The sequence below is a fragment of the Camelus dromedarius genome, chromosome 18 (assembly GCF_036321535.1).
Source record: "Camelus dromedarius isolate mCamDro1 chromosome 18, mCamDro1.pat, whole genome shotgun sequence".
In the NCBI taxonomy this organism is placed as follows: Eukaryota; Metazoa; Chordata; class Mammalia; order Artiodactyla; family Camelidae; genus Camelus; species Camelus dromedarius.
This window is the reverse complement of record NC_087453.1, coordinates 122,666-149,938: the sequence shown is the minus strand read 5'-3', so window position 1 is coordinate 149,938 and position 27,273 is coordinate 122,666. Positions and strand designations below refer to the sequence as shown.

General features: G+C 59.1%; 3 protein-coding genes across 5 annotated transcripts; 1 reads left to right on the top strand and 2 right to left on the bottom strand.

The window, feature by feature from the left end:
* Positions 1-1,098: 1,098 nt before the first annotated feature.
* On the bottom strand, positions 1,099-1,963 carry LKAAEAR1 (LKAAEAR motif containing 1). The gene is made up of 3 exons (XM_031433356.2): positions 1,500-1,963; positions 1,262-1,384; positions 1,099-1,187 (listed from the first exon to the last, which is right to left on the bottom strand). Exons 1-3 carry the CDS (start codon positions 1,923-1,925, stop codon positions 1,128-1,130), a joined length of 609 nt encoding a protein of 202 aa, XP_031289216.1. The 5' UTR covers positions 1,926-1,963; the 3' UTR covers positions 1,099-1,127.
* Positions 1,923-15,139, top strand: OPRL1 (opioid related nociceptin receptor 1). 3 transcript variants are annotated; one of them, XM_010996990.3, is made up of 5 exons: positions 1,923-2,338; positions 5,060-5,273; positions 8,206-8,469; positions 12,589-12,944; positions 13,025-15,139. In XM_010996990.3, the coding sequence occupies exons 2-5, from the start codon at positions 5,242-5,244 to the stop codon at positions 13,546-13,548; spliced, it is 1,176 nt and encodes a 391-aa protein (XP_010995292.1). In that variant the 5' UTR covers positions 1,923-2,338; positions 5,060-5,241; the 3' UTR covers positions 13,549-15,139. The 3 variants fall into 3 exon arrangements, with proteins under 3 accessions (XP_010995292.1, XP_064352925.1, XP_031289215.1); XM_064496855.1 differs by having other exon boundaries at positions 5,060-5,291; XM_031433355.2 differs by lacking the exons at positions 1,923-2,338; positions 5,060-5,273 and adding an exon at positions 5,316-7,648.
* A 3,583-nt stretch (positions 15,140-18,722) lies between these two features.
* Positions 18,723-19,730, bottom strand: NPBWR2 (neuropeptides B and W receptor 2). The gene has a single exon (XM_010997019.3). It carries the CDS (start codon positions 19,728-19,730, stop codon positions 18,723-18,725), a length of 1,008 nt encoding a protein of 335 aa, XP_010995321.2.
* Positions 19,731-27,273: the final 7,543 nt, after the last annotated feature.

The following is a 27,273-nucleotide window of genomic DNA, read 5'->3' as shown; positions in this document are numbered from 1 at the left end:
TCCAGATCCTGGGTGTGGATCAAAGCCAAGGGTGCAATGGCCCAGAAGGGGCGAAGGGTCTTGTGTGGGGGAGGAGCTTGCTGAGGACACAGAGGGCCCAGGTCCCCATCCAGAGCCTGAGCCTGATCCTGAGGATTCCTTGCTGGACCCTAGCTCTGACCTCTACTGGTAGAGGACACACCCCTCTGGGATCAGTTCTCTGCTTTGGGCAGTGACGCTGCAGGAGCCTCCTCGCAGGGGAGTGCCTTGTCTGAGACCCCCCTCTGCAGCCTGGTAGATGGGCCGGGAGGGAGGAAAAGGGAGAGGTGGCCAAAAGAAGTTGGGGAGAATAGTAAGTTCTCAAAGGGGAGATCTGTCTGAAACTCGGGAGGCTCTTCAGAGTCCAGAGGGTTGGCAGGACGTGGATCTGTCAGAATGGGACAGGGGCAGTGTCTCTCCTGTCGTGTGTGTGTGTGTGTGTGTGTGTGTGTGTGTGTGTGTGTGTGTGTAGTCTGCTAAGGGGCAAAGGAGGACAATCAGGATGGAAAGGAAAACCAGAGGGTTTCTGTCTGGGTGGCAGGGGCCTGTTTGAGGGGCTCCCCTTCTCCAGTCTCTCCATCCTCTGGTGGACCTCCTAGGCATGGCTGACTTGCCAAAGGCCAGCTTGGGCTTCTGCAGTCACTCTTCTGCCCAGAGTATCACCTTCCTCTCTGACCCCCTGATGGAATGACCTGCTGTCTATGGTCCTATTTGGGTACCACTCTCTCCGAGGCTGCTCGCTCTTCTTGGGGCGTGACTATTGCCAGGCCAGGCTCTTGCTCCTGTCACAACCAGACTAGGGGCCCCCATGGATTCACAGGGCACCAGGTTACGTGATGGGAGTAGCATGGGATCTGGGGGATTAGGAGTGTCCCTGCCCCCTGTTAACCTGACATATGCCAACTTGCACCTTCCTACTTTGTTGGAGGAGCAGCATGCTGTGTACCCCGATGTCAGTGACTCGCATGTGGGAGAGGCGGCATCCACACTTCCCCACTTCCCTCCCAGGGGACCTAGAGAGGGAAGCGGAGAGACCAGAAGGGGCTTGGAAAGTGAGAACTTTATGTCCGACGGTGGGGAGCGGCCGGCCGGGCACTTCGGGATATCCGTCAACGTGGGAAGATGGTGCCGTCGACTGTCTCCTCCAGGATGGTCTCCACGCGCCTCCGCTGCAGGGAAGAGGGGCTGGGGCACGACGTGCGGGGAGGCGGGCGGGCGGGCCCCCTCCCCTGCCTGCGGGCACCTCTTGACGGTCCAGGGGATCCGGGATTCGCGTGGGCTTCAGCTGCGGCGGCAGGAACAGCTCCAGCCGGATGGCGGCGCGCGCGGACTTCTGCCGCAGGATGAGGAGCGAGATTTCCTCGGCCTGCGGGTCCCGGGGTTGGGGCGTGGGGGGAGGGGGGAGAGATGTTTCAGAGCCAGTGCTACGTGGCAGAGCCCCAAGCCGGGTCGCGACCCCTCCTGCCCGCCCGGAGCCTCACCCGCATGCGGGCGTAGCGCAGTCGTAAGGCGCGGACTCGTCCTCGGGCCTCGGCTGCTTTGAGGACGCCGAGGAGCCGGTCCTGGCGCTCCGCCGGCCGCTCGAGGGGCTGCGTCCACGCGCGCGGGTCAGGCATGCGGTACCCCAGCTCCAACGAGTCGCACGGGAAGACGGAAGCGGCCGCGCCCACGTCCTCAAGCAGGTCGCCGAAGAGCAGGTGGCTGTGGCGTTGCCCGGGGCCCATGGCAGCCAGCCCCTCCAGCGTCAAGGCCCAGCCCGGCCTGGGGGGCTCCGCCGCGGCCGCCCCTTTGGCGCGCTTCTCACCGGCCCCTGCGCCCTGCGCGCCCTTTCCCGCTCGCCCCCGCGGGCCCCTAGGCCCGGCCTCCTTCTCCCGCGGCTGCTGCGGCGGCGCCAGCGTTGGTTGCATTCTCCGAGGGAAGGGGATGTCTGTTGGTGCCTGAGCGGTGTCCGTTGTGCCCGCTCCTTTGGCCTGACCTGGCCCCACCGCGGGCTTCCAGCTCTGGCCCCTCTGGACTCCCTGCCGCCCGCCTTAGGCCCCGCACCTCTGGCCTCTGCACCTTTGCCCAAGCCTAGCACACGTCCTGGTCAACTCAGCTTCCCTGCTCACTCCTGCTGTCAGCTAGAACTTTCTGATCCACTCCCTTTCTGGAAATTCCCTTCCTGCCCACCAGCTGTTTCTCTGTCCACTGAGAAAATGCTGAGACCCCTGAGCTGACCTCAAGCACTACCCAGGGGTGGAGACTGCTGAGACTGCCCTGGGTGAGGCTTGGTGGACAATTCCCCACGATGCTGGGACCCTCGCTGTGTTCAGTCCCCCAGGTCTGCATTGGCCCCAGGCCTCTCTGTCTTGATGTGAGGGGCTGGAGATGGAACGGGTGGGCCTTCATTATATCTTGGGCAGAGAACTCATGCTTTTCTGGGAGGGGTGTGTGTGTGGGGGTCAGTTTGTATGTCTGTGGGAGGTCTCACGTGTGTGTGTGGGAAGCTCAGAGCCAAATGGACAGCTGGCTTGCTACAGGGGAGACGTCCTCCTCCTAGCCTGTCCCTGCTGGGACTAGATTGAGTAAGGGAGAGGGGAGCCCAGGGAGGAGGTGATAGAGGGGAATAGGGCCCACGAGGTGGAAAGGGAAACTGCCCTAGAAGTCCTAATTCAGTCCTGCAGGGCTCTTTCCCTCTCCTGGCCCCTTTCCCACAGTATCCCTGACCCCAGACCCTGGGCTGAGTCCTGGCCCACTGTGGGACAGGCAGAGCCACAGTCTGGGTGTCTGGTAGCATCCACTCCCTCCCCTGCCTCATTCTTGGCTGCAGTGGTCCAAGGGCCCGGCCCTCACCTGCCTTCTGCACACCCTTCCTACCTTCTGCCTTGCTGGGTCTGAACCTCCAACTCAGCTGGGACTCTCTGGGGCTTGTTGATGTGGTTGCTGGGCAACCAGGAAGCCTGCCCCTCCCCCAAGCCGGCCGGGGTGGGGCAACCCCTCCGGAGGTACATGGGCAGAGCTGTGCCCAGAAGTCCCAGGCCATATGTCCTGCCAGGGGCATCCCAGGCTGTCAAGGACTGGGAAGGAGGTGACCAACAACTTACAGCCCGGTATGCTTTTTCCCTTTCTGGGGAGGCCTAAATGCACTCTTCTGTGGGCACAGCTTCCTGGCTGGAGAAGTCTTTGGGGGCTAGTTTTGGAGTCAGGGGGCACAATCGTGAGGAGACCTTCATGAGTGAGCCCCTTTCCCCTCTGCATGGCCAAGAGGCCTCCCACAGCGGAACTCAGGACGCTTCACCTCTTCTGGGGCCAGTTTGGAGTCCCAGGGGTGGTGCAAGACCAGACTTGGGTTTTGATGAGCCCTAAGTCTCTGGGTATTGGGTCCTAGATTTCTGTAATTGACTTGTGCATTTGTTAGTTAGCTGTAATATTTTATAACGGATTCACTTAGTTAATTCTTTAATTTGTTCATGCATTTGTCACTGTATTCTAGATTCGTTAATTCATGTACTGATTCCACAGTTTATGGTAGGCCAACATTAGTGCATTGAGTGCATTGAATTATTCATGTACTGGTGGCTCCCACAGTACATACGTTCCACTCCCCTTCATTAGTGGATGTGCCGGAGGGCCAGTGTGGGCGCTGGGATCCATGGATGGCCTGCTTTGGGGGTTCAGGGCCTAAGCCCCTGGGAGGATGGACTGTCCTGGCTTTGGGGGTGAGGTCTCTGCTGAGGTTCTGCCTTCTGGACAGAGGCTGTTGAGTGTTCCCATTGTTTTTGGAAGCTTGTTCTGGCCTCCTGGTGAGAGGGAAAGCTATGACTCTCCGCCCTCCATGTCCCTGGAGTCTGCACGCCATCCCCCTTCCCGAAGCTGCGTGGAACTGTTCATCCTTCCAGCCCCTAAGCCTTTGCAGGAGCTGCTCCTTCCTGCCCTGCTTGTGCCTTTAGGGTGGGTCTGGGCCTTGAGATTTAGCATCAGCCTTGGGGCTTGTTGAAGACAAAGGTCTCTGGGCTCCAGAAGAAGCAGTGAGGGCTTAGGAAGGATGATCTGGCAGGCCACCTCCTTCAGGCAGGCCTCCTGGATTTACACAGCTCCAACTGGGGCCACCTCTGACTCTAATTCTGTGCTCCCACATGAGTGAGTTCTACAAGACAGGGATCTGGGCCCTCCTCTGAGCTTCCCCAGGGCCCAGGACAGGGATAGGCAGTGGGGGAGTGGTTAGGGGGCATTGTCTCCAAGAAGAGGGGACTTGTAACTTTCCCTCTGCTTCTGTAGGATTGAAAACCTTTGACACCTTCTCCTCCCTAATTCCCAGAGGGCCTGGTGTCCACACAGCTCACATCCCTGGGCTTGGTTTCTTTCTGCTTCTCCACACACCCCTGGGAGGAAGGTGCTCCCACATGTTTGGGCCCAGCCACTGTGAGACAGCAGGCCACGTCCTTCACCTGTTTCTGTGTCCAGGATTCATTTTATTATTTTTTTCTTTCTTTTAAAAAAAATTTTTTTAATTGAAGTGCAGTCAGTTACAGTGTGTCAGTTTCTGGTGTACAGCACAAAGTCCCAGTCATGCATACACATACACATATTTGTTTTCATATCCTTTTTCATGAGAGGTTATTACAAGATATTGAATCTGTATTCCCTGTGCTGTGCAGAAGAAACTTTTTTTTTTTTTTAAGGATTCATTTTCGAGGGCTGATGGAAATGCTGAGGTCCAAAAGCACGTTGATCTTGTAATAACCTTTAATGAAAACGAATATGAAAATGAATATATGTATGTGTATGCAGGATTGGGACATGATGCTGTACACCAGAAACTGGCACATTGTAATTGATGGTACTTCAATTACAACAAAATTTTTTTAAAAAGCATGTTGATCGATGCCAAAGGCTGAAAATAAAACTTCAAAGTAAAATGAATAAGTTATTAAATGACTGCAAAATTTAACATTATATTGAAAATCTACAACTCAGTTCTCTGTCACTGTATTTAAATAAGAAGAAGTTAAAATCACAAGGAAAAAGTAATTTTTTATGAGGAAATCATTTTGCTTTTTAGCAGCGCTGCTGGCCTGGTGACTGAATACCCTGGTGGATAGATGTCCTGGGTGAGCTGCCTACGACTATGCTTCGACTCCTGTGCCCAGCTCAGAGGTGGTGGAAAGTGTGGAGACTGAGGGGGGCAGACAGCGGGCCTGCCCCAGGCAGTTAGGGCCAGTGCGAGCCTGCCATCTGGCCCTGATGGGCCCTGAGTCACTGGGTGCAAGAGTGAGGTGTGTTCTGCGCAGCCTGTGAGTGTAAACGGCCCTCAGGGCCCTGTGTCCTGCCCCAAATGCCTGTGACCTCCAAGTGCAGCCCTTGTGTGGCTTTCACCGTAATTTGTGGACATGTGCTCTGCCCTGTCATTCCCATAAGCTATGTGTCTTTGGCTGCCCTGGCACCCCACATGCTTTGCTTTGCCTGCATATGACATGTGTGTTTGAGGTTGTTTTGCTTTGACACAAGTGCTCACATGTGTTCCCCGCTGACCCGTGTGTAACCCATGTTTTCTGTGTCTTACCCTTCTGTGCCGGGTGGAGAGAGGCCTGGGCCATTTCCTTGGCCAGCCCCCTTTGTGGGAAATCTCCAGGGTCCAGGACTGGGTGGCTGCCACCCCCAGGGAGTGTAGTCAGCATCCCGGCCTGACCACCCACTGGCCTAGCCACCCACTGGCCTGTCCTTGGGCTGAGACTGCCTGTGAGCGGCCAGGTGTCTGCCTCTGGGCATCCTCTGCGCTGGCTTCATCCAGTGCGCCCTCACAGGAGATCTGTCCAGACCAGAACTCATACCCAGCCTCAGAGCAGCCTTCTAGCCCAGGCTTTTCCTCAGACTGAGGCCTGGGCTAGGAGGCAGCTGAAGGCCATTAGGAAACACAGCTTAGCTCAGTAAGCTGCCCCCAGGCAGCAGGGGCAGGAGGGACTGGGGTTGGCTGCTCAGACCTTGGGGAGCCAGCCTGGGGAGGCTGGGGGAGGGTGAGCCTCCCTGGGTTGCTGGGCTCCTGAGGTCAAGGCAATGGGGTTTCGATCTTCACCTGGAGAATGTGGTGCACGTGTGTGTCCCCTGGGTGTCTGAGTCTGCGATCTGTGTGTCTGCCTGCTCTCTCATGCCTGCTACCTGTGTGCCTCACATGCACCTAAGTGTGTCTGCATGTGTGTGGCCCATGATTTTGTGCATCCCTTCAAGTGTCTGCATTCCTGAGCATGTACTTTGACTGTGTGTTTATCCTTGTGCCTGTTTGGGCATCTTTGTGTGTGTCTGCAGTTATGTGAGTCTTTGTGTCCTGAGTGCCTTCTGTGGATGTGCCTCGTGTCTCCCCACGTGTCCCTGAGTCGACTGCAGTGAAGATGCAGAGATAAGTCCTGGGGGACAGCTTGGGATGCTGAGTCCTAGGGTATCTGCCTGCTCTGTCCTCTCTTGATTTGCCAGGTATCCTAGCGACGCTGCTGCCAGTTGCCTAGCAACAATGTCTCCATCCTTGGAGACAGATGCACAGAGCAGGGTCTGGGCTGTGTGGGCAGAGCCCACGTGCAGGAAGAACGACCCCTTGACTGGGTGGGGCTGGCGATTCAGCTCAGGGGTCACCCACTTGGCATGTGACCCCAGTGCTGGGAAGGAGGCAGCTCTCTGTTCAGCTGCATGGATGCTGGGGGCCCAGGCTGTAAGGGAATGAGGCTCAGATGTTGTTCTGGGGCAGAGATGTCCCTGGTGTGTCTCAAAGCGACAGAGAGACCTGGGTTTGAACCCAGTCTCTGCCACTTTGACATGTGGCTTCACAGCTGTGAGGCTTAATGATCTTGTTGGCGCTGAGGTGATGCTGATGGCAACGGTGAAGTGTAGTGGGGCTGGATGGGCTTATGCTCAGGATGGGCTTGGCACACAGTAGGCACGTGGGGCACACAGTGGGCACACGGAGTGCACAGGAGAGCCCAAGCATCCTGCTTGTTTACTGCGAGGCTCTGATCTGCTTAGGGCGGGCTGGGCAGGGGCCCTGCTGTGTGTCCACCCACCCGCTGGCCTGCTGTGGCTCAGCTTCCCTGGGGCCCAGCCGAGGGGCACTGCTCCGGGCACGGAATGCCAGCTCAGGCAGGTCTGAGTCCGTCCAAGGCTGCGTGTCTGTGTGTGAGATGTGGCTCCGGTCTGTCTCAGCCTGTCCTGTGTGTATCTCTCTGAGTCCCTGTCCCATGTCTTTGTGTGTTTCTGTGTGTCCCTGTGTGAGTGTCTGTGTCCACATGTCTGAGTCCCTGTGAGCATCTGTGTCCCTGTGTCCGGGCTCTGTGGGTCCAAGCCTGTCTCTGTTCTTCTCTAAGTGTGTGCCCTGGTCCTCGTGTGTGTCCGCATGCCGCCTGAGGACTGGCGCCCCGTCCCTGCTGCCCCCTCCTCCAGCCTGCTTGGCCCCTCCCCCTCTGGAGCTGCAGCCTCCTCCCCCTCCCCCGTGCACCAGGCTGCGGCGTCTGGCCTGGTGTCTACTGAGGAGGAGCAGCTGCCGCTGCAGCCGCAGTCCCCAGTCCTGTCAGACCCGGTGCTGAGTCGGGGAGGGGCTCCCCGGCCTGCTGGCCAGCCAGCCGTGGGTTCGGGTTCCCCGGTCTCCGCTCCCACAGAGGTGACTGAGGTAAGGCTGGAGCTGCTGGGGTGGGTGTGGAGGTGACCCAGGATGGGCTGCAGCGGCCGGGCAGGGCTGGGGAGGCACGGGGGGTTGCCGGGTGTCCTGGGTTCCAGGTGTTTCTGGGTATGCGTTGGTTGGTCCTTTTCGTGCCTGCATGTGCATGAGGGCAGGTTTGGGCATCCGTGTGTGTGTGTGTGTGTGTGTGTGTGTGTATATGTATGTGCACGGCTGTGTGTCCACGAGTCCCCGTGGGTGGACACGTGTCCTGGTATGTGACTACATCTACACAGCCCATGTGGGAGCCTGCAAGCTGAAGGGGACTGTATCCCTGTGTGTGCACATATGCCTCTGTGTTTGTGTGTCTCTGTCTGGATATATGTATCTGCTTGTCTCCATGGCCCCAGCATGTGTGTGTGTACCTGTGTGTGCACAGGTATGCGCCTGTGTCCCTGTGCACGTGGCGGTCTGGGGGTGCGTGTGCCTCCGGGCCATGCACACTGAGCTTGGAGGCCGGGGCTGGTGGGTGTTGGGCACTGTGCTCACATGTCCCTGTGCCTTCCCAGGTACAGGTGGCTCTGCACGTCAAGCGGTGGCATGGAGTCCCTCTTCCCTGCCCCGTTCTGGGAGGTCCTCTACAGCAGCCACCTGCAGGGAAACCTGTCCCTCCTGAGCCCCAACCACAGCCTACTGCCCCCACATCTGCTGCTCAATACCAGCCACGGCGCCTTCCTGCCCCTCGGACTCAAGGTCACCATTGTGGGGCTCTACCTGGCTGTGTGCATCGGGGGGCTGCTGGGGAACTGTCTCGTCATGTACGTCATCCTCAGGTAGGCTGGCCCCCAGCTACAGGGGGAATGGAAGCAAGACACAGGGGCCATTCTGGGCAACCTGGCGCTGGGCAGGGTCAGGCCCGAAGCCCTGGCTGCTCAGCTCCTCAGGGTGGGGCACTTGGTTGGGGGAGGGGCCATCCTGTCCCAGATGGAGCGTCACCCTGACTGCTGACAGATGACGTTCAGTCTGAGCCGTGGGCCAGGCTCCCCGCCAAGCTGCCGCATGGTTATCTGACTGGTCCCACAGCGACCCCGAGAGGCAGCTCTTGTCAGTCTGTCCAGGGCTGGTGCCAGGGCAGGTCCCCTTCCCTCCAGCTCCAGGACTCGTGCTCTCTGCTAATAACCTGGGCTGATTCCAGCATTTGCTGTTGCTCAGAATAGGAGTGCTTGTGGGGTTGAGGGGGGCAGCCAGGCTGTTGGGGGGAACATTATAGGGGAGCAGTGTGGGTTAGTGTGGGGACACCTTGGGGGACAGAGGGGAGACAGCGTGGTAAGACAGCATGGGGAGAGAGTGGGGACATGCATGTGTGTGCAGGCATGTGCAGGTATGTGTGTGCACTATGTGAGCATGTGCATATTTGTGTGTACACAAATGTGTGCGTGCACACGTGTGAATGTGCACATGGATGTGTTCACACATGTGGGAGTGTGTGCACGTATGGGTGTGTACATACACGTGAGTGTGCACTGCACCTTGAACAGGCCTGTGTGTGCATGCATACAATGCATGGAGTATGTGCATGTTTGTACACATATATGAGTGTGTACACGAATGTGTGAGCATGAACACGTATGTGCGCACATGGGCACATGTGTTCATGCCCGTGTGTGCACTGTGGGCATATAAGTGCGTACTGCACAGTGTACATATATGTGTGCATGTACACACGCACTTGTGTCTGTGTATGTGTCTGTACACGTGTGAGCATGCACTTGTCTGTGTGTATGTGTTGGTGTGTATTATGTATGTGTTTGGACAAGGGGCTGGAAGGAGCAGCTGCCGCTTCCCCAGTGCTGACCCCCAGGGGACTAGATTCATGTGCCCCTTTGTGGTTGGAGGGTGTGTTGTGGGTGAGAAACACAGCAACTGGGGGTGGTTCTGTTCATCCTTCCAGCTGTTAGAGCTTCTCTGTGTCTCTCTTCTGCCCTGGGGCATCAGAACTGGCAGAGTCACGTCTTGGATCAGAGCAGACAGGGAGGTGGTCTTGTCCACAAGTGGTCCCCAGAGAGCACAATGCGCAGCAGCCGCTGGGACCACACTGGCCTGAGAGGCAGCACAGTGTATTCCAAGCCAGTGGACTGGGGTGGGCTGCCTCATGCACCGGAAACACCCAAGTTCCAAGCCCTGCTCTTGTTTAAAGACTGTTTTTTTTTTTTTTTTTAAAGAGCAGTTTTAGGTTCACAGCAAAATTGAGGGGAAGGTACAGAGGTTTCCCATTTGCCGCCTGCCCCCCACCTTCCACAGTCTTCCCCATGATCAATCTTCCCACCAGAACAGGACATGTTTTACAGTTGATGAACCTACACTGACTGTCACAGCCACCCCAAGTCCATAGTTTACATCAGGGTTTCCTCTTGGTGTTGTACATTCTGTGGGTTTTGACAACTGTATAATGACACGTACCCACAATTACAACATCACACAGAGCAGTTTCACTGCCCTGAAGATCCCCTGTGCTCTGCCTGTGCACACTTCCCCACCTCCCAGGCCCTGGCAAACAGTGATCTTTTTTCTGTCTGCATAATTTTGCCTTTTCCAGAATGTCATGTAGTTGGAGTCACACAATCTAGCCTTTTCAGGCTGGCTTCTCTCACTTAGTTAAATTTTTTTTTATCGTTGAGTAATAGTCCATTTTCTGGATGGAAAGTTTATCCATCCACCTACTGGAGGACATCTTGGTTGTTGCCGGGTTTTGGCAATAAAGCTGCTGTAAACATCTCTGTGCAGATTTTTATGTGGCTATAAGTTTTTAACTCCTTTGGGTAAATACCAAGGAGTATGATTGCTGGATCTTTTGGTAAGAGTCTATTTTGTAAGAAACTGGCAAACTGTCTTCCATAGTGGCTGCACCATTTTGCATTCCCACTAGTCATGGATGGCAGTTGCTTGCTGCTCCCCCTCCTCACCAGTGCTTGGTGCTGTCAGGGTTCTGGATTTTGGCCATTCTAGTAAGTGTGTAGTGGTGTCTCGTTGTTGTTTTCATTTGCGTTTCCCCGATGCTGCATGATGTGGAGCATCTTTTCATGTACTTACTTGCCGTCTCTGTATCTTCTTTGGTGATGGGTCTGTTAAGGTCTTTGGCCCATTTTTAACCAGGCTGTTTGTTCCCTTGTTGAGTAGTAGGAGTTCTTCGTGTGTTCTAGGTGGCAGTCCTGTGTCCGATGTGTGTTTGGCAAATCTCTTCTCCCATCTGTGGCTGGTCTTCTGGTTCTCTTGAGCCACTCACTCTGCTTTTTGCTCGCTCTACGGCCCTGAGAAGGCCACTTAGATCCTCTGAGCTTGAGTGTCCTCCTACATGGAATGGGGATCAAAATAGCGTTTTTGAAATCTTAAATGAGATAAAATCCAAGTGAAGAGCTTGGCACAGGTATCTGCCACTGTCACCGCCATTGTTACTGGGTCATAATTAAGACCTCTTTGTGCTTATTCTTAGTCCCTCCCTAAGAGGCAGAACTAAATTGTAGATTCCTTCCTGGCAGCTTAATTGACATGGAATACTGTCATCTCTAGCATTGCCACTGCCATCACCACCACCACCACCACCTTCATCATCATTATCACTATCACCATCATCACCACCTTCATAACCACCAACAATCACCACCACTACCGTCACCACCTCCACCATCACCACCACCTCCATCATCATCACCACCACCATCTCCATCATCACCACAACAGTCACCACTGCCACTATCATCATCACCTCCACCATCGTCACCACTGCCTCCACTGTCACCATCACCACCACCGCCACTTCCACCGTCATCACAACCACCACTACCATCATCACCTCCACCATCACCACCACCTCCACCACCACCATCACCACTACCCACCACCTTCATCATCATCATCATCACTATCACCACCACCTTCATAACCACCACCATCACTACTACCGCCATCTCCACCATCATCACAACAATCACCGCCTCCACCATCACCACCACCTCCACCACCACGATCACCCACATTCATCATCATCATCATCATCATCATCACTATCACCATCACCTTCATAACCACCATCACCACCACCTCCATCATCATCACCACCACCATCTCCATCATCACCACAACAGTCACCACCACCACTACCATCATCACCTCCACCATTGTCACCACTGCCTCTGCCACCACCATCACCACCATCTCCACCATCATCACCACCACCATGTCCACCTCCACCACCACCTGCAACACTATCACCACCAAAACTACCACCATCGCCAACATTATCATCCCTGCCATGACCACTGCCATCACTGCCACCACCTGTTACCTCCACCATTACCACCACCACTGTCAGTACCAACACTCGCCACTACCACCATCACAACTAACAATCCAACAAATATTTATTAAGCACCCACAATTTCCCCAGCCCTGTTTCAGGTTCTTAGACACAATCAGACACCATCAGCACCCGTCCCATCCCTGTCACCACTTCCTGTCTCCATTGGTAGATAGCAGTGAGGACTGGTTTGCTGTGCTCTTACAGATTCTGGAGCCCTTGGGAACCTCTAGCAGTGGTAGGGACAGCATTTTGGCCCATAAAGGGTCTTAACAGATATTTGAAAGGGAGGAGGGCAGGTTCTTTTGTCTTATGAGCCCTGCCTCTTTGCTTCCATGCAGGGACAGGCATATGTTCTGCTACCCGCCATACCCATCTTTTCCAAGGCAGACCAGTCTTTAGGTTTTGAACCCTTTTGTGTGTCCCAGAAGTATCTGAAGAATTTTTTAAAATGTTTGCCTTCAGGCTCCATGTCCTTGGGCTGGGACCAGGAGCCTACATATTAATGAGGGGTCAGAGTGGGTGCCCCCGTGATGGCCTTTGCTGGAGGCCCAGCAGGGTGGCCACATGAAGCCTTCCTCCTCCCTGTCCTCTGCAGACACACCAAGATGAAGACAGCTACCAACATTTACATTTTTAATCTGGCCCTGGCGGACACTTTGGTGCTGCTGACCCTGCCCTTCCAGGGCACAGATGTCCTCCTGGGCTTCTGGCCATTTGGGAACGCCCTGTGCAAGACAGTCATCGCCATCGACTACTACAACATGTTCACCAGCACCTTCACGCTGACCGCCATGAGCGTGGACCGCTATGTAGCCATCTGCCACCCCATCCGCGCCCTTGATGTCCGGACGTCCAGCAAGGCACAGGCAGTCAATGTGGCCATCTGGGCCCTGGCCTCTGTTGTTGGCGTTCCTGTGGCCATCATGGGCTCAGCTCAGGTTGAGGATGAAGGTCAGTGGTGGCCCCTTCCATGGTGCCATGCTCCCCTGGCTCCCTGGCCACCTGCCCTGACCCTGCTTCTCTCCCTGCAGAGATTGAGTGTCTGGTGGAGATGCCCACCCCGCAGGACTACTGGGGCCCCGTGTTCGCTGTCTGCATCTTCCTCTTCTCCTTCATCATCCCCGTGCTCATCATCTCTGTCTGCTACAGCCTCATGATCCGGCGGCTCCGCGGCGTCCGCCTGCTCTCAGGCTCCCGGGAGAAGGACCGGAACCTGCGGCGCATCACGCGACTGGTGCTGGTGGTGGTGGCTGTGTTCGTGGGCTGCTGGACTCCTGTCCAGGTCTTCGTATTGGTCCAGGGGCTGGGCGTTCAGCCAGGCAGTGAGACTGCAGTGGCCATCCTGCGTTTCTGCACGGCCCTGGGCTATGTCAACAGCTGCCTCAATCCCATCCTCTATGCCTTCCTGGATGAAAACTTCAAGGCCTGCTTCCGCAAGTTCTGCTGTGCCCCTGCCCTGCGCCGGGAGACGCAGGTGTCAGATCGTGTGCGCAGCATTGCCAAGGACGTGGCCCTCGCCTGCAAGACCTCGGAGACAGTGCCGCGGCCTGCATGACTAGGCGTGGACCTGCCCATGGTGCCTGTCAGCCCACAGAGCCCGTCAACACCCAACACGGAGCTCACCCAGGTCACTGCTCTCTAGGCTGACACATGACCTGAGCATCACCAGCCTCCGTGGGCTTCCCTGTGGCCTCAGAGGGTCTGCTGACACCATGGGACAGGTTAGAACATTGTGCCCCTGCGGCCCAGGTCATACTGAAGCTGCCCTCCCAGTGCAGGGTGGGGAGGGGGTGCAAGGACTCACCTGTGAGCACATGGGGCCAGAGCCATGCTGACACTCTGAAGCTTTGTGGACTCTTCTGGCCTCTCCCTTGCTGCCCTTGGCTCTGGTGGGCACACACCTGGCATTGTGACAGCAGCTGTGCAGTCCCATGTGCTGCATGCCGTCATTATGGAGCCCTGTGGCATCTCCTCGAGGCAGCTGGATGAGCTTGGCACTGCCTGGAGAGCCCAGCAGACATCTCTGGGCTGTGAGACTCACCCTGAGAGTGGCACTCCCTTCAGAGGATTGTCAGTGAGCCTGTTTCCTCCAGGAGGACAACAACCCATTGCACTGCAGATGTGGCCATTCAGGTGTGTGAGGTGGCCAGGAGGACCTGGGGGGCTGCATGACCACTGCAGCCCACTTCATCATGTGTGAAGCAGCCCCATGTGTGTGATGTGGGGAGGGCTTTGTCGTGCCCCGTCTAGGGGTGCCTGTGTCCCCCTCGGGCTCCTCCTCCCAGTCCTCCTTCTAGACTTCCATCAGAGGTTCTGTAGCTGGCAGGACTCTGTGCCCTGTTTGGGTCCCAGTGGCCTTGGAAGGTGGCAGTTGGGACAGGTGCTGCTTTGCATCCCCAATTACTTTTACAAGCCTCCAGGTGTCTGTGGGGGTGGCCTGAGCTTTCTGCTGCCAGGACTTGTCTAAAACTCCAAACCACAGGATGGTTTCATGGGGAGAGCAGGTATGAGAGGTGGGGTCTGGCAGGTTCTGCTTGAGCAAGGCTACAGGGACCATCTGGGATGGGGGACCCTAGGCTGGGGGTGTTGTTCTGTTGTGGCCACCCAGAGAGGCCCCCTCCCAGTCTGCAGACAGAAGCTGAAGGTTGGTGACTTGGCAAACATGCTTTCTGCAGACGAACTATTAAAGCACCTGCAACACTGGAGACATCATTCTGCCTCCACTTGTAAGCTGAGCCGCAGACCCCGGCCAGGTGACCTCAGCACCTTTAGAGAACAGGAGGCACTGACTCTGGACTGGCCTCTCCTGCTCTGGGGAGCCCTGGCCCTGTGGGATTGGTCCGGGGGAGGACGGGGCTCTCTCTGTGCTGCCTGCAGCCAGAGGCTCTGAGGACCAGAGCTGCCATGGCTGTGGCATTTTCGTGCCAAAGTTGAAAGATTTGTGACTCTGTGCCAGTGAAGCACGTGTCTTCTTGTATCTGTGCATGTGAAGCGTGTCATTTCCCCTGCATGTAACCAACCCTGAATCTGTCTCCAGGGGTCCTGATGCAGGGCCCATAATAAACCCCTGCACACCGGCCAGGGCACTCCGCCCATAATGGGTGTTTCCTTGGGGGGATGTTGGGGTAACCTCTCTGGGATGAGCATGTGGGCTGTAGGTTGACTTATCCTCCCATCTGCTCTGTGCTCCTCACCTGACCAGGCTCTGTCTTTGGCAGATGGTCCCCCCGGGAGGCTCCCACTTTGGGAAGCAGTCAACCTGGCCGTGATGTGCTGGGGAGCTGTCGCCTTTCTGTAGCAGAGTTTCTCCCCAAACATCAAACACTGCACAGCCTGCCCTTGCAGCTGGAGGTTCTCACCGATCCAGTGGGCCGGTGCTCCCCCATGGCGGGTCATGAATTTTCTTCACCCCGTTTAGTCTTAGCAGACTGCCCCGCCTCCAGCTCTTTTCTGCCTCCTTGAGCCTATCCGAGGGACGTTTGATGACAGATGAACAGAACAGCCTCCTTTGGCGGCCCTGGGATTCAGATGTCCTCCTGGCTCCTGTGTGGGACAAGTTCTGCCCGGGGTTGAACCTGGGGCAGACGACCCTGTCAGAGAGGGGCTTTGGGTGGGGTAGGGGGTAAAGGGAGTGGGCTTGGTCTCAGTGTTTGGGCACAGGCAGATGGGCCAACGTCCGGTTTCATGTACGTTTTAATGACAAGCAAATTGTTAACCCAAACAATTTAGCATCAAGGGAAGGCCGGGGTGGGGGGCACTCAGTGGCAGTTAGCATGGGGGGGCGCTCAGGGCACGGTGAGGTCCTGGCGGAGAAGGCGGCTCAGAGTGGTTTCCTGGAGGCTGTGATGATCCCACCGACCAGGCCGACCCCACAGCGAGTGTCTGCGCTCGTCTCTGTCCAGGCTGGGCTGAGGGGCCGGCCAGCAACCCGGGGACCTGGGAAGCAGGACCAGGGCTCGCTCCCTCTCCGCATCTGCGCGCGGATCCCACGGTTCCCGCCTCCGGCCCCGCCCCTCCAGGCCCCGCCCTCGTCTCCGTCCTCGCCCCTAGCCCCCTGCCCCGCCCCCACCAGCTGGGTTGGGTCAAGTTCCCCGGCTTCTCTGATCCTCGGTTTCCTCTCTTGAGCGAAAGGGACACTGAACCTCCCTTGCGGGGTTGCTGGGGAAGGCCGGGCGATGGGAAGGGGTCAGCGGATCCCTCGGCCTCAGGGAAACTGCCGGCTCACCTGCGCTTTGGACTTTGCCCACCAGGGGCGCTGTGGCCCTCGGGAGACCCCGCCCAGGGGCTGCGCTGGGCGGTGCTGGGCGGTGCTGGGCCCGGGTCCGGGGCAATGTCCGTGAGATTTGGGGACTGGAAGTAGAGCGCCAGCTCTCCCTGGGAGCAGGAGCCCAGAGCAAGGAGACACTCGCTGCCCGCTCCCCACCCCGTGTCTGGAAGTCACGGTGAAGGCGGGGCATTTTCCTCGGGGTCTGCAACTCACTAGGGCAGGATCCTGGTGAGGCTTCGCCTCTCTCCTCCATCTTGGCTCCCTCACCCTTGGGGTTTTGCGGGGGTACCCGCCCTCTCGGATGTCGGGGTGGGCGGGGGTCTGTGCCTCATCTGCCTCGGTGTTCCCAGTGCAAGACTGCTAGGCTACTGATGGGGCAGCAGCCACCCCGCGGAATAAAGGGTGTGGGGTCTAATGAGGAGCCTTGGTCGGCACCTTCTGTGCTGTAGGGATGTTCTGCTGGGGCCAGATGGCACACTGGGGACCGGGTGGGAGACTTGCCCTGGCGCGGCGCCCCTCCTCCGGCGTTCCCGGAGGCGTCTCGGCCCCCGCCGCTCGGCGCCTGCTCGCGCCGCGTTTGCACCGCGCGCATTTACACCTCGCTGCGCTGGGCCCGCTGCGGGCGTAGCTGGGGTGTGGGAGTCGCAACTTCCCCTCTCAAGGAGCTCTCAGGGCACAGGATGAGCGCTGACAGGGTAATTATGGCTGCTGTTGGGAGAGGTGTGACTGCTGCGCGGCAGGAACAGCCAGTTCTTCCTGGGAGAGAAGCAGGTGCAGGTGGGGGTTTAAGTGCCCACAGCCCCTGAGTGTGGGCTGGCCTTGGGGGCTGCTTCTGAGGAGCAGGCTGTGGCCGAGTGGCTTCAGAGATAGGCCTTGAGAGGTGTTGAGGCTCCCCTGCTCTCTGTCCGATGCTGCCCTGGGGACCTGTGCTCTGTCCTGCAGACGCCCAAGCAGCCCTGTGGACAGTCCACGGGGTGAGGAGCTGAGGCCTGCTGCCAGTGGCCATGTGGTGGACCGGCTTCTCCAGCCCCAGTCCAGCCTTCAGGTGACTGAGGCCTTGGCCGGGGTCCTGACTGAAATCTTACAGAGACCCTGTGCCAGAGGCAGCGGAGAGTTGCTCTAAGATTCCTGACGGACAGGAGTTGGGAGATAGGAAATGTCGTTCTGAGCTCTGAGTTGGGGGGAAATTTGTTATACTGCAGTAGCTTGCTAATAGGTGGTTGTTGGGAAGATAACAGGATGGAGGTAGTGTCTGAGTTGTTTCAGGCTGAAAGCGAGGAGGGAGAGTGATATGGGCCTGAGCCATTGGGTAGGGGAGGCGGCCATGCGCCCTGGGGGCCACCTCACCTGGTGGGAAAAGGTGGGTCCTGCTTGTCATCTGGACAGACTGGCCAGAACCGTGTCACAAGGACTGAAACCAACCAGGGGCCCCGTAAGCTTAGAAGGGTTACTGGATGCTGGGCAGGTGGCTCACGGGACAGCACAGCTGGAGCTCCGGGTGTGGAAGCCACTGGGAGCCATGGGGCCAAGAGCAGGGGGCCTGGCAGAGCCCCACCAAGGTGGTCTTCAGGGGCCTGGCCCTTGCCCCTCCCAAGTGGCAGAAAGCGGTCTCTGAGCAGCCGGCATCTCAGTGCCCTGCCCAACCCCTGGAGGCCTGGCGTGGAGGCCCTGCCATCTGAGTCTAGGCCCCAGGCCACACAGAAGCCAGGGAGGAAGGGGTCCAGATGCCAGCCTGTAGAGTGACAGATGCTTCCTCTAGACTGTGGGGGTCCAGAGGTCCTGGCAGAAGGGCCCTGGGTCCTAAAGCAGGACATGGGGCCACAGGCAACGGCTTGGTGGGACAAGGGGGCATGGGCCTCCTCACTCAAGGAGCCAGGAGGGGATGTGGGCACAGGCCTCCTGGCAAAACATCACCTGAGTTTCGGCCGTGAGAGTGCACTTCGTGGCCTCAGTGGATGGGCGTCTTTGGCATTTCAGTGGCGCCTGCCTTTGCTGCCCCAGGGGTCCCACTTTTGTCACCTCCCAGTCCTGTGTCAGGAGGAACCCAAGGGACCCTGATGGTAGGATGCAGAGCCGGCCCCAGGGCGAGACCACAGCTCAGGCTTCTCTCCTCCAGACCGCGGACGTCAGGGAGGATGAAGAAGGAGCTGACCAGGGAGGTGGTCTGTCTGTCCCTCTGTGGCTGCATATGGCCAGGATGTCTTGGTGCTGGATCTTCTGTCTGGGTCTGCAGGCGGCATGGGGGGCCAGGACCTGAATCCCCGCAGCTGACCACCCAGGGGCTGTCCAGGGGGCAGAGACATGTGTTAAGTCCATGTCATCTCTGCAGGTCCAATGGCCAACTTTCGTGAGTCTTTATCTCTCTGCCTAGAGAAGACAGTGACGGGATGTGAACAAGTGGGAGTGTTCAGGAGAACAGGAGAGTGCTTTTCACGAAGTCTGGGCCATGGCAGGAGGGGTGCTCACGGCCCTGGGCACCGGAACATGGCACGGAGGTTCTTTCGAAAGGTGTTGTCCAGGAAGGCGTAGAGGAAGGGGTTGAGGCAGGAGCTGGCATAGCTGAGGCTGGTGATGACGTAGGAGACAGTGATGACCAGTGGTGTCTGGGGCAGGTCTGTGGCCAGGGCCACGACAGAGGCCAGGTGGAAGGGCGCCCAGCAGAGCAGGCCCACAGCCAGCACGGCCAGGACCAGGATGGTCACCTTCCTCCTGGCCTTGCCTAGAGCTTTGGCCCCAGAGTGGAGCCGCAGGGCTCGCAGCCGCCGCAGCAGGTCCACATAGAGCACACAGAGGGTGCACATGGGCACCGCGAAGCCAAGGACCAGCGTATAGATGCGGCTCGCCTGGAACCAGGCGCGCTCTGGCCGTGGGAAGCTCAGCCCGCAGCTCGTGACCTGCAGCTCGTTGCTGTAGACGCCGGCAAAGGTGAAGAAAGGCAGCACTGCCACGGTGACGCCCAGCCAGACGCACAGGCTGGTGATCTTCGCCCCCCGGAGGGTGCGCCGGGGCACGCGGCGGGAGCGCGCCGTGGCCAGCACCACCAGGTAGCGGTCCACGCTCATGGCAGCCAGGAAGTAGACGCTGGAGAAGATGTTGCAGTGGTCGATGGCCAGCACCAGCTTGCAGAGCAGCTCCCCGAAGGGCCAGCGCTGCAGCACATGCTCGGTGATATTGGCTGGCAGGACCAGTGTGAAGAGCCCGTCGGCGACGGCCAGGTTCAGGATGAACACGTGCGTCACGGTCTTCATCTTGGGCGCCCGTAGGATCACACAGATGACAATCGTGTTGCCCATCAGCCCCACAGCACAGATGACAGAGTACACTACTGGCAGGAGCACGTAGAGGGCCGGCAGGGGCTCTGGGAAGGTGATGTTGTGTCTGGTGCCATTGTCCCAAGAGAGGCTGGCGCCTGGCATGCCTGCGAAGGGGGAGGCTCTGCTGTCCAGACCCTCCGGCCCACTGGCTTCCATTGTGAGTTGGGGCTGTTACTAAGTTGTGCCCTGGGCTGGTAAGAGGTGCTTCAGAGCCGGGGATCTGGGCAGGGGCCTCCTTGGGCTGGATTCTGAGAAAGAAACAACCAGAAACTTTGGGATCTGGCTGTCAGCTTAGAACAGCAGCTGCCTCAAGTTCTCTGGCAGAGGCTTAGGTCACTTTGCCAGGGTCAGGGACGCATGGAGTCTCTCTCCATCCATCCCTGTCCAGTGACCAGAGAGAGCCTGGTGGAGTGCACGGGGGCCTCCTCCAGGGCAGCATTTTTGACTGGTCAGTTTCCTTCCCCCGGCCCCCCTCCATCTGCAGAGAGCATCTGCTGACCTCCCTTCAGGGAAGGGAGGGCTTAGATTCCTCCCCCCAGCCCCTGTCCCGGCCACACCCCAGAGCACAAGCTACAGAAAGTTAAGACAGCCCTTTCGAAAATGCACCTTCCAGCATATCCCTGCCCACCTTGGAAACCCGGAGTCCTGGAGAGGTGCCCTCCCAGTCACACAGCAGACCCTCTGTGTGTGGCTACCTGCTGTTTCCCTCACTGACCTGTCTGGAGACACGTGACCAGAAGTTGGTGGCCTTGGTGGGCATGTGGCGGTGGCCAGATCAGGCAGTGGCAGGGGTGGAGGTGTGGCCTCCACCGACAGGCCCCCTCCAATCCGCTCTCAACCCCCTGCGGGCCTTCTAGGACCTGCTCGCCAGCCAGCAGCTCTGCAGCTCAGCGGGAACTGGCTTCCCCCCCAAGGTCTCCAGCCTGGTGGCAGCGCTATTGCCCGTGAGGGAGGGAGGGAGGCGGGTCCCACTGGCTGACGTGGAGTGGAGCCGGGAGGAAGGGGGCGGGAGCTGAGGCGGCGCTGCAGTCATCCCCAGGGCTGCTGCCGAGCTCACTTGCCTGGCTAGACTCTCCAGTGGGCAGCCCTGGTGCGTTTCTGTGCGTGAGTGTGCCTGTGTTGGGAGGCATGCAGTGCAGGGGCCTCTGGGTGAGCCCGGGCTAGGGGGCAGCCTGCGGGCTCCACTGAACACATTTGGGCCTCTGTCCGTGGGTCTCTATGGACCTGGGCACACTTATCTGCGTGTGTGGGTTTCTTGGAGGACCTTGTGAGTGTGCATGCGTGTGCATGTGTGTGTTCCCGTGTACACGTGTATGCACACGTGTCTGTGTGCAGTTTCTTTGGTGAGCTCTGTACCTCTGTCTGGGGGGGATCTGTGCAGCTCCCTGTCTGGGTGTGGTGGTCGGGGTCTCTGTATGCCTTCATGTGGATTCAGAACCTGTGGCCCACATACAAGCCAACTTCTTCTTTTTTGTTTTTCTGAAAGAGGAGCTCGTACATGTAAAAACTCACACAAGTGGTGGAAGACCCTCCCTTGGTCCCGCTGCCACTGCGATCTCCAAGAACTCTGCGCTGGTGGTGAGAACGCATTTCACTCTGCACTCAGTCTTCACTTTCCTGCCCAGCTCCGCGTTTTCTCGGTCTACTGGACACACATGACTTATTTAACCCCAGTGGGTGGACGGCTGGGCTGTCTCTGGCTGGGCTGTCTCTGGCTGTGCTTTTGCAGGTGACGCTGCAGCTAGTGACAGTGTCTGGCGCCCTTTTCGGGCAGCAACTCAGGTGGACTTCCAGGTCAGAGGGTCTGTGTGCTTCCAGCCTGGGGAGACGTGGCTGTTCACTGCCCACAGGGTGTCGAGGCTGTCATTGCCCTCACAGGCCTGCTTCCTTCACTAGAGTTGTGGTCCCTCTGCCTGTGGCCTGGGCCAGGACAGGAGCCCGGGCACTTTCCCAGGCACCCTGAAGTCACCAGGCCTAAGGCTGCGTCCAGGGGCGCTGGCCTCCCCTTCTGTGGGCCCAGAGGTGGGTGTGGCCTGCTGGCTCTGGGAGGCTGAGGGCTGTGAGCCTTGGCCTGGAGCTCCAGCTACCCACCAGGGCTGAGCCTTCATCCAGTGGGCCTCCCCCAGGAGTGACCCTCCACGCCCCTGGTTCCCCAAGAACTCCATGCCTTCAAGTGGTCTTTATACACAGGCTTTCATTTCTGGTGTGTGTGGGGCACTGCGGCCAGGACTTCCCTGGGGACCTTCACTGTCCCCTAGGAGCACCGCAGACCTTTGTAGATTTGAATGAGGAAATTCTTGATGAGAAGCAGGGTGACTGGCTGGGCACTGCTCTCCTGGTCTTGCTTCTGAGAACCCGTGGGCCTGGGAGGGAGGGAGCCGCCCTTTGGTCTGGATGGGGCAGGTTCTGGACTGGTCATTGGTGCCCCAGGCTGAGGCCCAGCGAGGCCAGGGGATGGGCAGTCAGGGAGTGTTAGGAGAGGCCCCTGAATTTAGGGCTGAATTTCGTGATTTGGGGGTTTTTCAGGGGTGGGAGGGGTGCTGGGTCAGTTCACAGGTCCTGGACCCCAGAGACAGGACAGAGAGCAGATGAAGTCTGGTGTACGGGCTGCCTGTCCCCCTTGATCGTGCAACCTGCATGTGGACAGGCTTGTGGGCCGGGCTGGGCTGGGGAGGGAATGGCTGACCACAGCCAGGTGCTGGACCTGTAGGGAGTGGCCCAGGCCTCCTGTCACTCAGCTGTGTCCCGAGTGTGGGGCAGGGCTTACCCCTCTGGGCCTGGTTGTGGGCCTCCCGGGGGATGGATGCTGGGGAGGGTTCCCATATCCTGAGCATCTTGGCGGGGGGGGGGCGGGCCAGAGCTCTGTCTGCCCGCCAGCCAGCACGTAACTGACTAGTCCCCCCTGAACACGGGCCTGGGGTGGGGGCTCTTCGCCCTTAGGCCCCTCCTGCCCTTTGTCCCAGCGCGGCAGGACACCAGATGCCACCCCCAGACTTTCTGCAGACCTGGCTGCTCTAGGAGGTCTCCCCTCAAGCCCCCGGGGGGGCAGGCACAGCAGAATTACAAGACCCCTCGAGGGCATTTTCCACCTTGGCCCTGGCTTCCTCTGAGGCAAACTGAGTCTGGGGCCCCCCTCACCCCGCAGTGTCAGACTGGGAAGTCTCATCTCTGCTGTTCCTAGTCTGTCCTGAGGGCTGCCTGGCTCCCTGCCCAGCCTGTCACATCGAAGTGGAGAGAGGAGGGGGGCCCAGGGCAGCAGGGCTCAGGGGGCTGAGGAGGGGCTGACGCCAGGCCTGCAGGTGTGGGGATCCGCAGATGCCCCTCGTTCACCTCGTCATCCGCCCTTGGGGCAGCAGGGCGCTTTGTCTGCCCATGGGTCAGGCATTGTGTGAATGTTGCTCTGTGGAGAGCAGTTCCATTTTCAGGTTTGCAATCAGCCCATGAGGACTTTCAGGCTGTGGAGCGGGTGGTGGAGGGGAGGGGCCAGGGTGGGGTGCAGCACGTGAGTCTGCGTGGCCTGAGTGTGCATTCACGGGCTGTCTCGTGCAGTGCTCGCTGTGGGGAGAAGCAGATCCCAGCAGCCCAGTGAGCCCCCCGTCCCCAGGTGGTGACTGGCCCTGCCCAGGGGGCTGGCAGGCAGTGAGAGCCAGGACCCAGACTGTAAGGCACGAGCAAGCAAGAGTGACAGTTGTGTCATTCACCTGGCTTGGCACCACCTTCTAGCTGACCCTGACAATTGTCACACACACATACACACATGCACACCATACACGCAGACACAGGCAGACACACAGACACTGCAGATGCATACAGTTAGACACACACTTACCCGGACACACGTGCACACACTCAGGCTGGCGAGCGTTGCTCGCTCACCTGTGTGCCTCTGTGTGTGTTTGGCCACCTCAGCTCCGTCAGGCTGGCCTGATGCAGGGGGCAGGCTCTCTGCCCTGCAGGCTGGATTCCAGGCCTGCCCACTGTCCCGCTCTCCGGGCGCACTCGTTCAGAGGACAGGCCCAGCAGGGTAAGTGCCTGGGCCCCGGCTGCCGCTAAGTGGGTAGCTGGGAGGCTTAGCTTGCTGCATAGAGGCAGGCGATTCAGGTCCCATCTCCAGGGAAGCAGAACGAGAACTGTATTTGTAAAACCAAGAGGGGCCTTTTCAGACGTGTCAATTCAGGACTCCTGGCCCTGCCTGTAGGTCCCCAGCCACCTCTCTCTCCGTTAGCACTGGTGGGCACCAAGCCCTCCCTGGGGGAGGTCATGGCTTGGGGGTTCCTGATGTTTTCTGACCTCCCTGTGCTCAGGGTGGGTGGGAGGGGCCTGGGGCAGCCAGACTGGGGTCCCACTGGGGCCTCCGCTCAACCATCTGGCAAATATCCTAGCCCTGAGCCCAGGGTCATTCATCTGCCCTGCAGGTGTCTGTCCAGGAACAGAGTGGTGAACAGGGAGGGGAAAACGCCTGCTTTCCTGGGGCCGACCTTTCAGTGGGGGAGGTAGTAAACAAGGTAACGAAGTACCACGTGCAGTGTGCAATTTATCCAGAGATGAGGAGTGCCTGGGAGAGGGCAGAGACAACCCGTAGTCCTCGCCGAGAAGGACACTTGTGCTGAAACCACAGAGGTAGGAGAGGCCTTGTGAGTGTGTGGGGGCCAAGAGCCTCAGGGGAGGGAGGGGCCTCCAGGGGGAGCTGGTCCACCCTTCCCAGGACACTGTCTCTGGCTTTCCTGAGAGTTTTGAGGAGGGGAGGATGGGTCTGCCATGTCCTCAGACTGTGGGTCTGTGGGGTGAGGGGTGGGGGAGCAGGGAGGCTGGGAGAGGCCTTCACTGGAACCCTGACATTGGGGTCTGTAGGGGCAGGAAGGTCGGAGGTCAGGATGGTGTCAGAGTCCAGCTGGCCAAGGGCAGCACCAACCCCGTCCGAGGCCTTTGGGATGCAGAGATCTGAGGGGCAGCCTGGGGCTTGAGGCTGGTTGCTCTGAGGCCTGCCCTGCCCATGTGCCCCCTCCCGCGTGCCTGCTAAGAGGCAGAGAGCAGAGGAGGCACATGTCTTCCCCAGGCGCCCAGCCCTTCTCAGCCTGGGAGTGTTAAGCCAATGTCCAGAGAGCTCACTGCCTCCCCTCCCACAGAAACAGGAGGGGTGGGGAGTAAGGCTGGCCACCTGGTGGTAGCCGCTGTCCCTTCCTTCCTGTCCAGGCGCCAACAACCAGGAACAGGACCTACAGAGGGCTTCACTGAGGAGGTGTCCCTGCCCTCAGCTCTGGGCATGTCTCCTGGGTGGGCTTAGTGCTCGGGGAGTATTTGTGGACAGGGCCCCTGTGGTGGCTCAGGTGCCTCTGTCTCCAGTGAGACGGGTCACAGACATGTCTGGGAGTGTGGACACACATTGGGTGGGGGTGTATGTGCCCTGACACCCTCCACCTCCACCTGGAGCGGCCTAGGAGGAGATGGGCCCAGGGAAGAAGCGTCTTTCGCCCGGTGTCCTGGTCAGGCCACGAATTCTCACTGAAGGTGGGTGGACAGGCCAGGCTGACTCGTGCTCAGGTCAGGAGAAGAGGCCAGGCCTCCCAGTGGCCCCGGGGTGGGCACTGATTGCCCCTCATGAGGGCCTCATGGCCACAGCTCCGCTGGTTTCTGGGCCCAGGGAGCCAGGCCTTCTCCACAGGCCCAGAGGGTCTTTCTGCTTGTTGACCTTGAACCAAGAGCTCTGTTTGTGGCATGGGGAGGGAGACCGAGCTGGCAGCTGGTAGGGCCAGGAGGATGGGTCCTGCTGGGCCAGGGGTCTCTGGCCTGCTTGTTCCCTCCCCTCTTTCTGTCTGCCCGGCACCAGCCCCGCCAGAACCTGCCGCAGAACCTGGGGTTGCACACATGTCCTCACCGCAGACGTGGACCTCAGCGCCCCATCCTCAGCCCCCCGTCCTCAGCCCGACACTTTCATGAACTTCCCATTACTTCCAGGTTGTGCACGGCGGTGTCCTGACTGCCGCTTTTAGGTCCATCTGAGGTGGGGAGGGGCTGTCCAGGCTGCTCACTGAGAGCCTGGGCCTCGGCAGGGAAGGCTAGGCACAGGCCAGGGGCTGTCTCTGGCTGGAGGGCCCGGGCGGGGGATGGGGCGGCCAGGGCAGGCCGGCGCCCTGCGGTCACATGCCTGCTGCTCGTGTGTTGTGAACACACGTGTGTCTCGTGCCCGGGGTTTGCAGCATGCTCCCCCCACATCGTGTTTACACACCCGTGGCATCCGTTCTCCCTCAGGCTGATACACACTCACATGGCTTGCTGATGCTCTTCCGTGCCCCACCTCAGGGCTGCACGCGGAGCAGCACGAGCCCTGCCCTGGAGCCTCATCTGCATGCCCTGAGGCACCCCCACAGGTTCAGAACTGGGGAGGGGCCTTCACCAGGGGCACTGCCCATTGCCATGCTGTCTCTGTGGCCTCTGTGACCAGCAGGTCCGGCTGTGGTGGGGCCCTGGGAAGGCTAGTGTCTGCATAGCTCGGAGGGGTCTGTGAGGGGCCAGGCCTGGCGCTGGGGGAGGCAGTACAGAGTAGGGGCAGTGGTGGGAAGGAGGTAGAGCTCAGCTGGGGCCCCACGGAGGCGGTGTCCTCAGCTCTGAGCCTGTCCTGGCCTCTCCCTCGTAACCCCTGTCTGCTGCACAGGGCTGAGCATTTGCGGCTCAAGCCAGTACCTGGAGGAGGGGTGCCCCTCAGCCCTGGGACCTGGGCCTCCTATTGGTGGGCCTGCCTTGGGCTCCCCTCGCCCCTCTGCTGGTCCACGAGACAGATAGGGTGCCAACACTGTGGCAGGTCCCGGTGGAGACTCTGTCCAGGGCTTGTGGGAGGCCCTTTTGTTATCAGCAGTCAGGAGAGGGGGCGGGGGCTGGGACCTGCTGGCCCAGCTGGGGGCTGCAGCTCTACACAGCCTGGAACCTCTGGCTTGGAGCTGGGTGGGGGCTGTGCTTCCAGAGTGCTGGCTTCTGTCTGAGGGACTGAGCTGGATGGAGCTGAGGGTGGTGGCTTGGTTCTCAAGGCTGTCTGTCCAGGCCCTGTTGGTCGTCTGTCCTGTGGGACACATGTCTCTTTTCCCTGCCCGACCCCCCCTTGGAGCCCTGGGCTGGGGTCTGGGACCACCCTGTCCCCACCATAGTACGCCCAGCCCTGGGCTCAAGGGAGTAGGGAGGGGGCCCCCGGATGGCTCCTCTGCTCCATCCTCAGGGATGGAGGGTGGTGGGAGTTTCAGCAGGAGAGGAAGACCTGGCAGGAGCGGGTTTTCAAAGTCTTGGTGTCGCCGCAGCATGGCAGGCCTTCCGCTGACAAGGGTGTGTTGTCCATGTGCCTGTGCGGGGTGTGGTGGAGGCCACGAGGGTGACTCCAGGCTGGTGCTGTGGTGCAGGAGGGGCCTGGGGCCTGGCCAGGGCTCAGACTTCCTTGCCTGGGGCCTCAGCCCCCATCCAGCCCCAAAATGTGGGTCTGCAGTGGGGGTAGGGGGAGCAGCCCCGCTGACCTGCTTGGCCTGGCAGGACAAGGTCGTCCGACAGCACCTGTGGGCAGAGTCGAGTTTCACGGGCCCCTGGCCACTGTTTTTTGTACTGGGGGAGGACAAAGGTCTGAGCTGAGCAGAGCAGGTCCCCTCAGCTCGCCCACCACAATTTGGCTTCTGTTGGCCATGCAGGTGTGGCATCAACTGGGAACTCAAGGGTGGGGAGG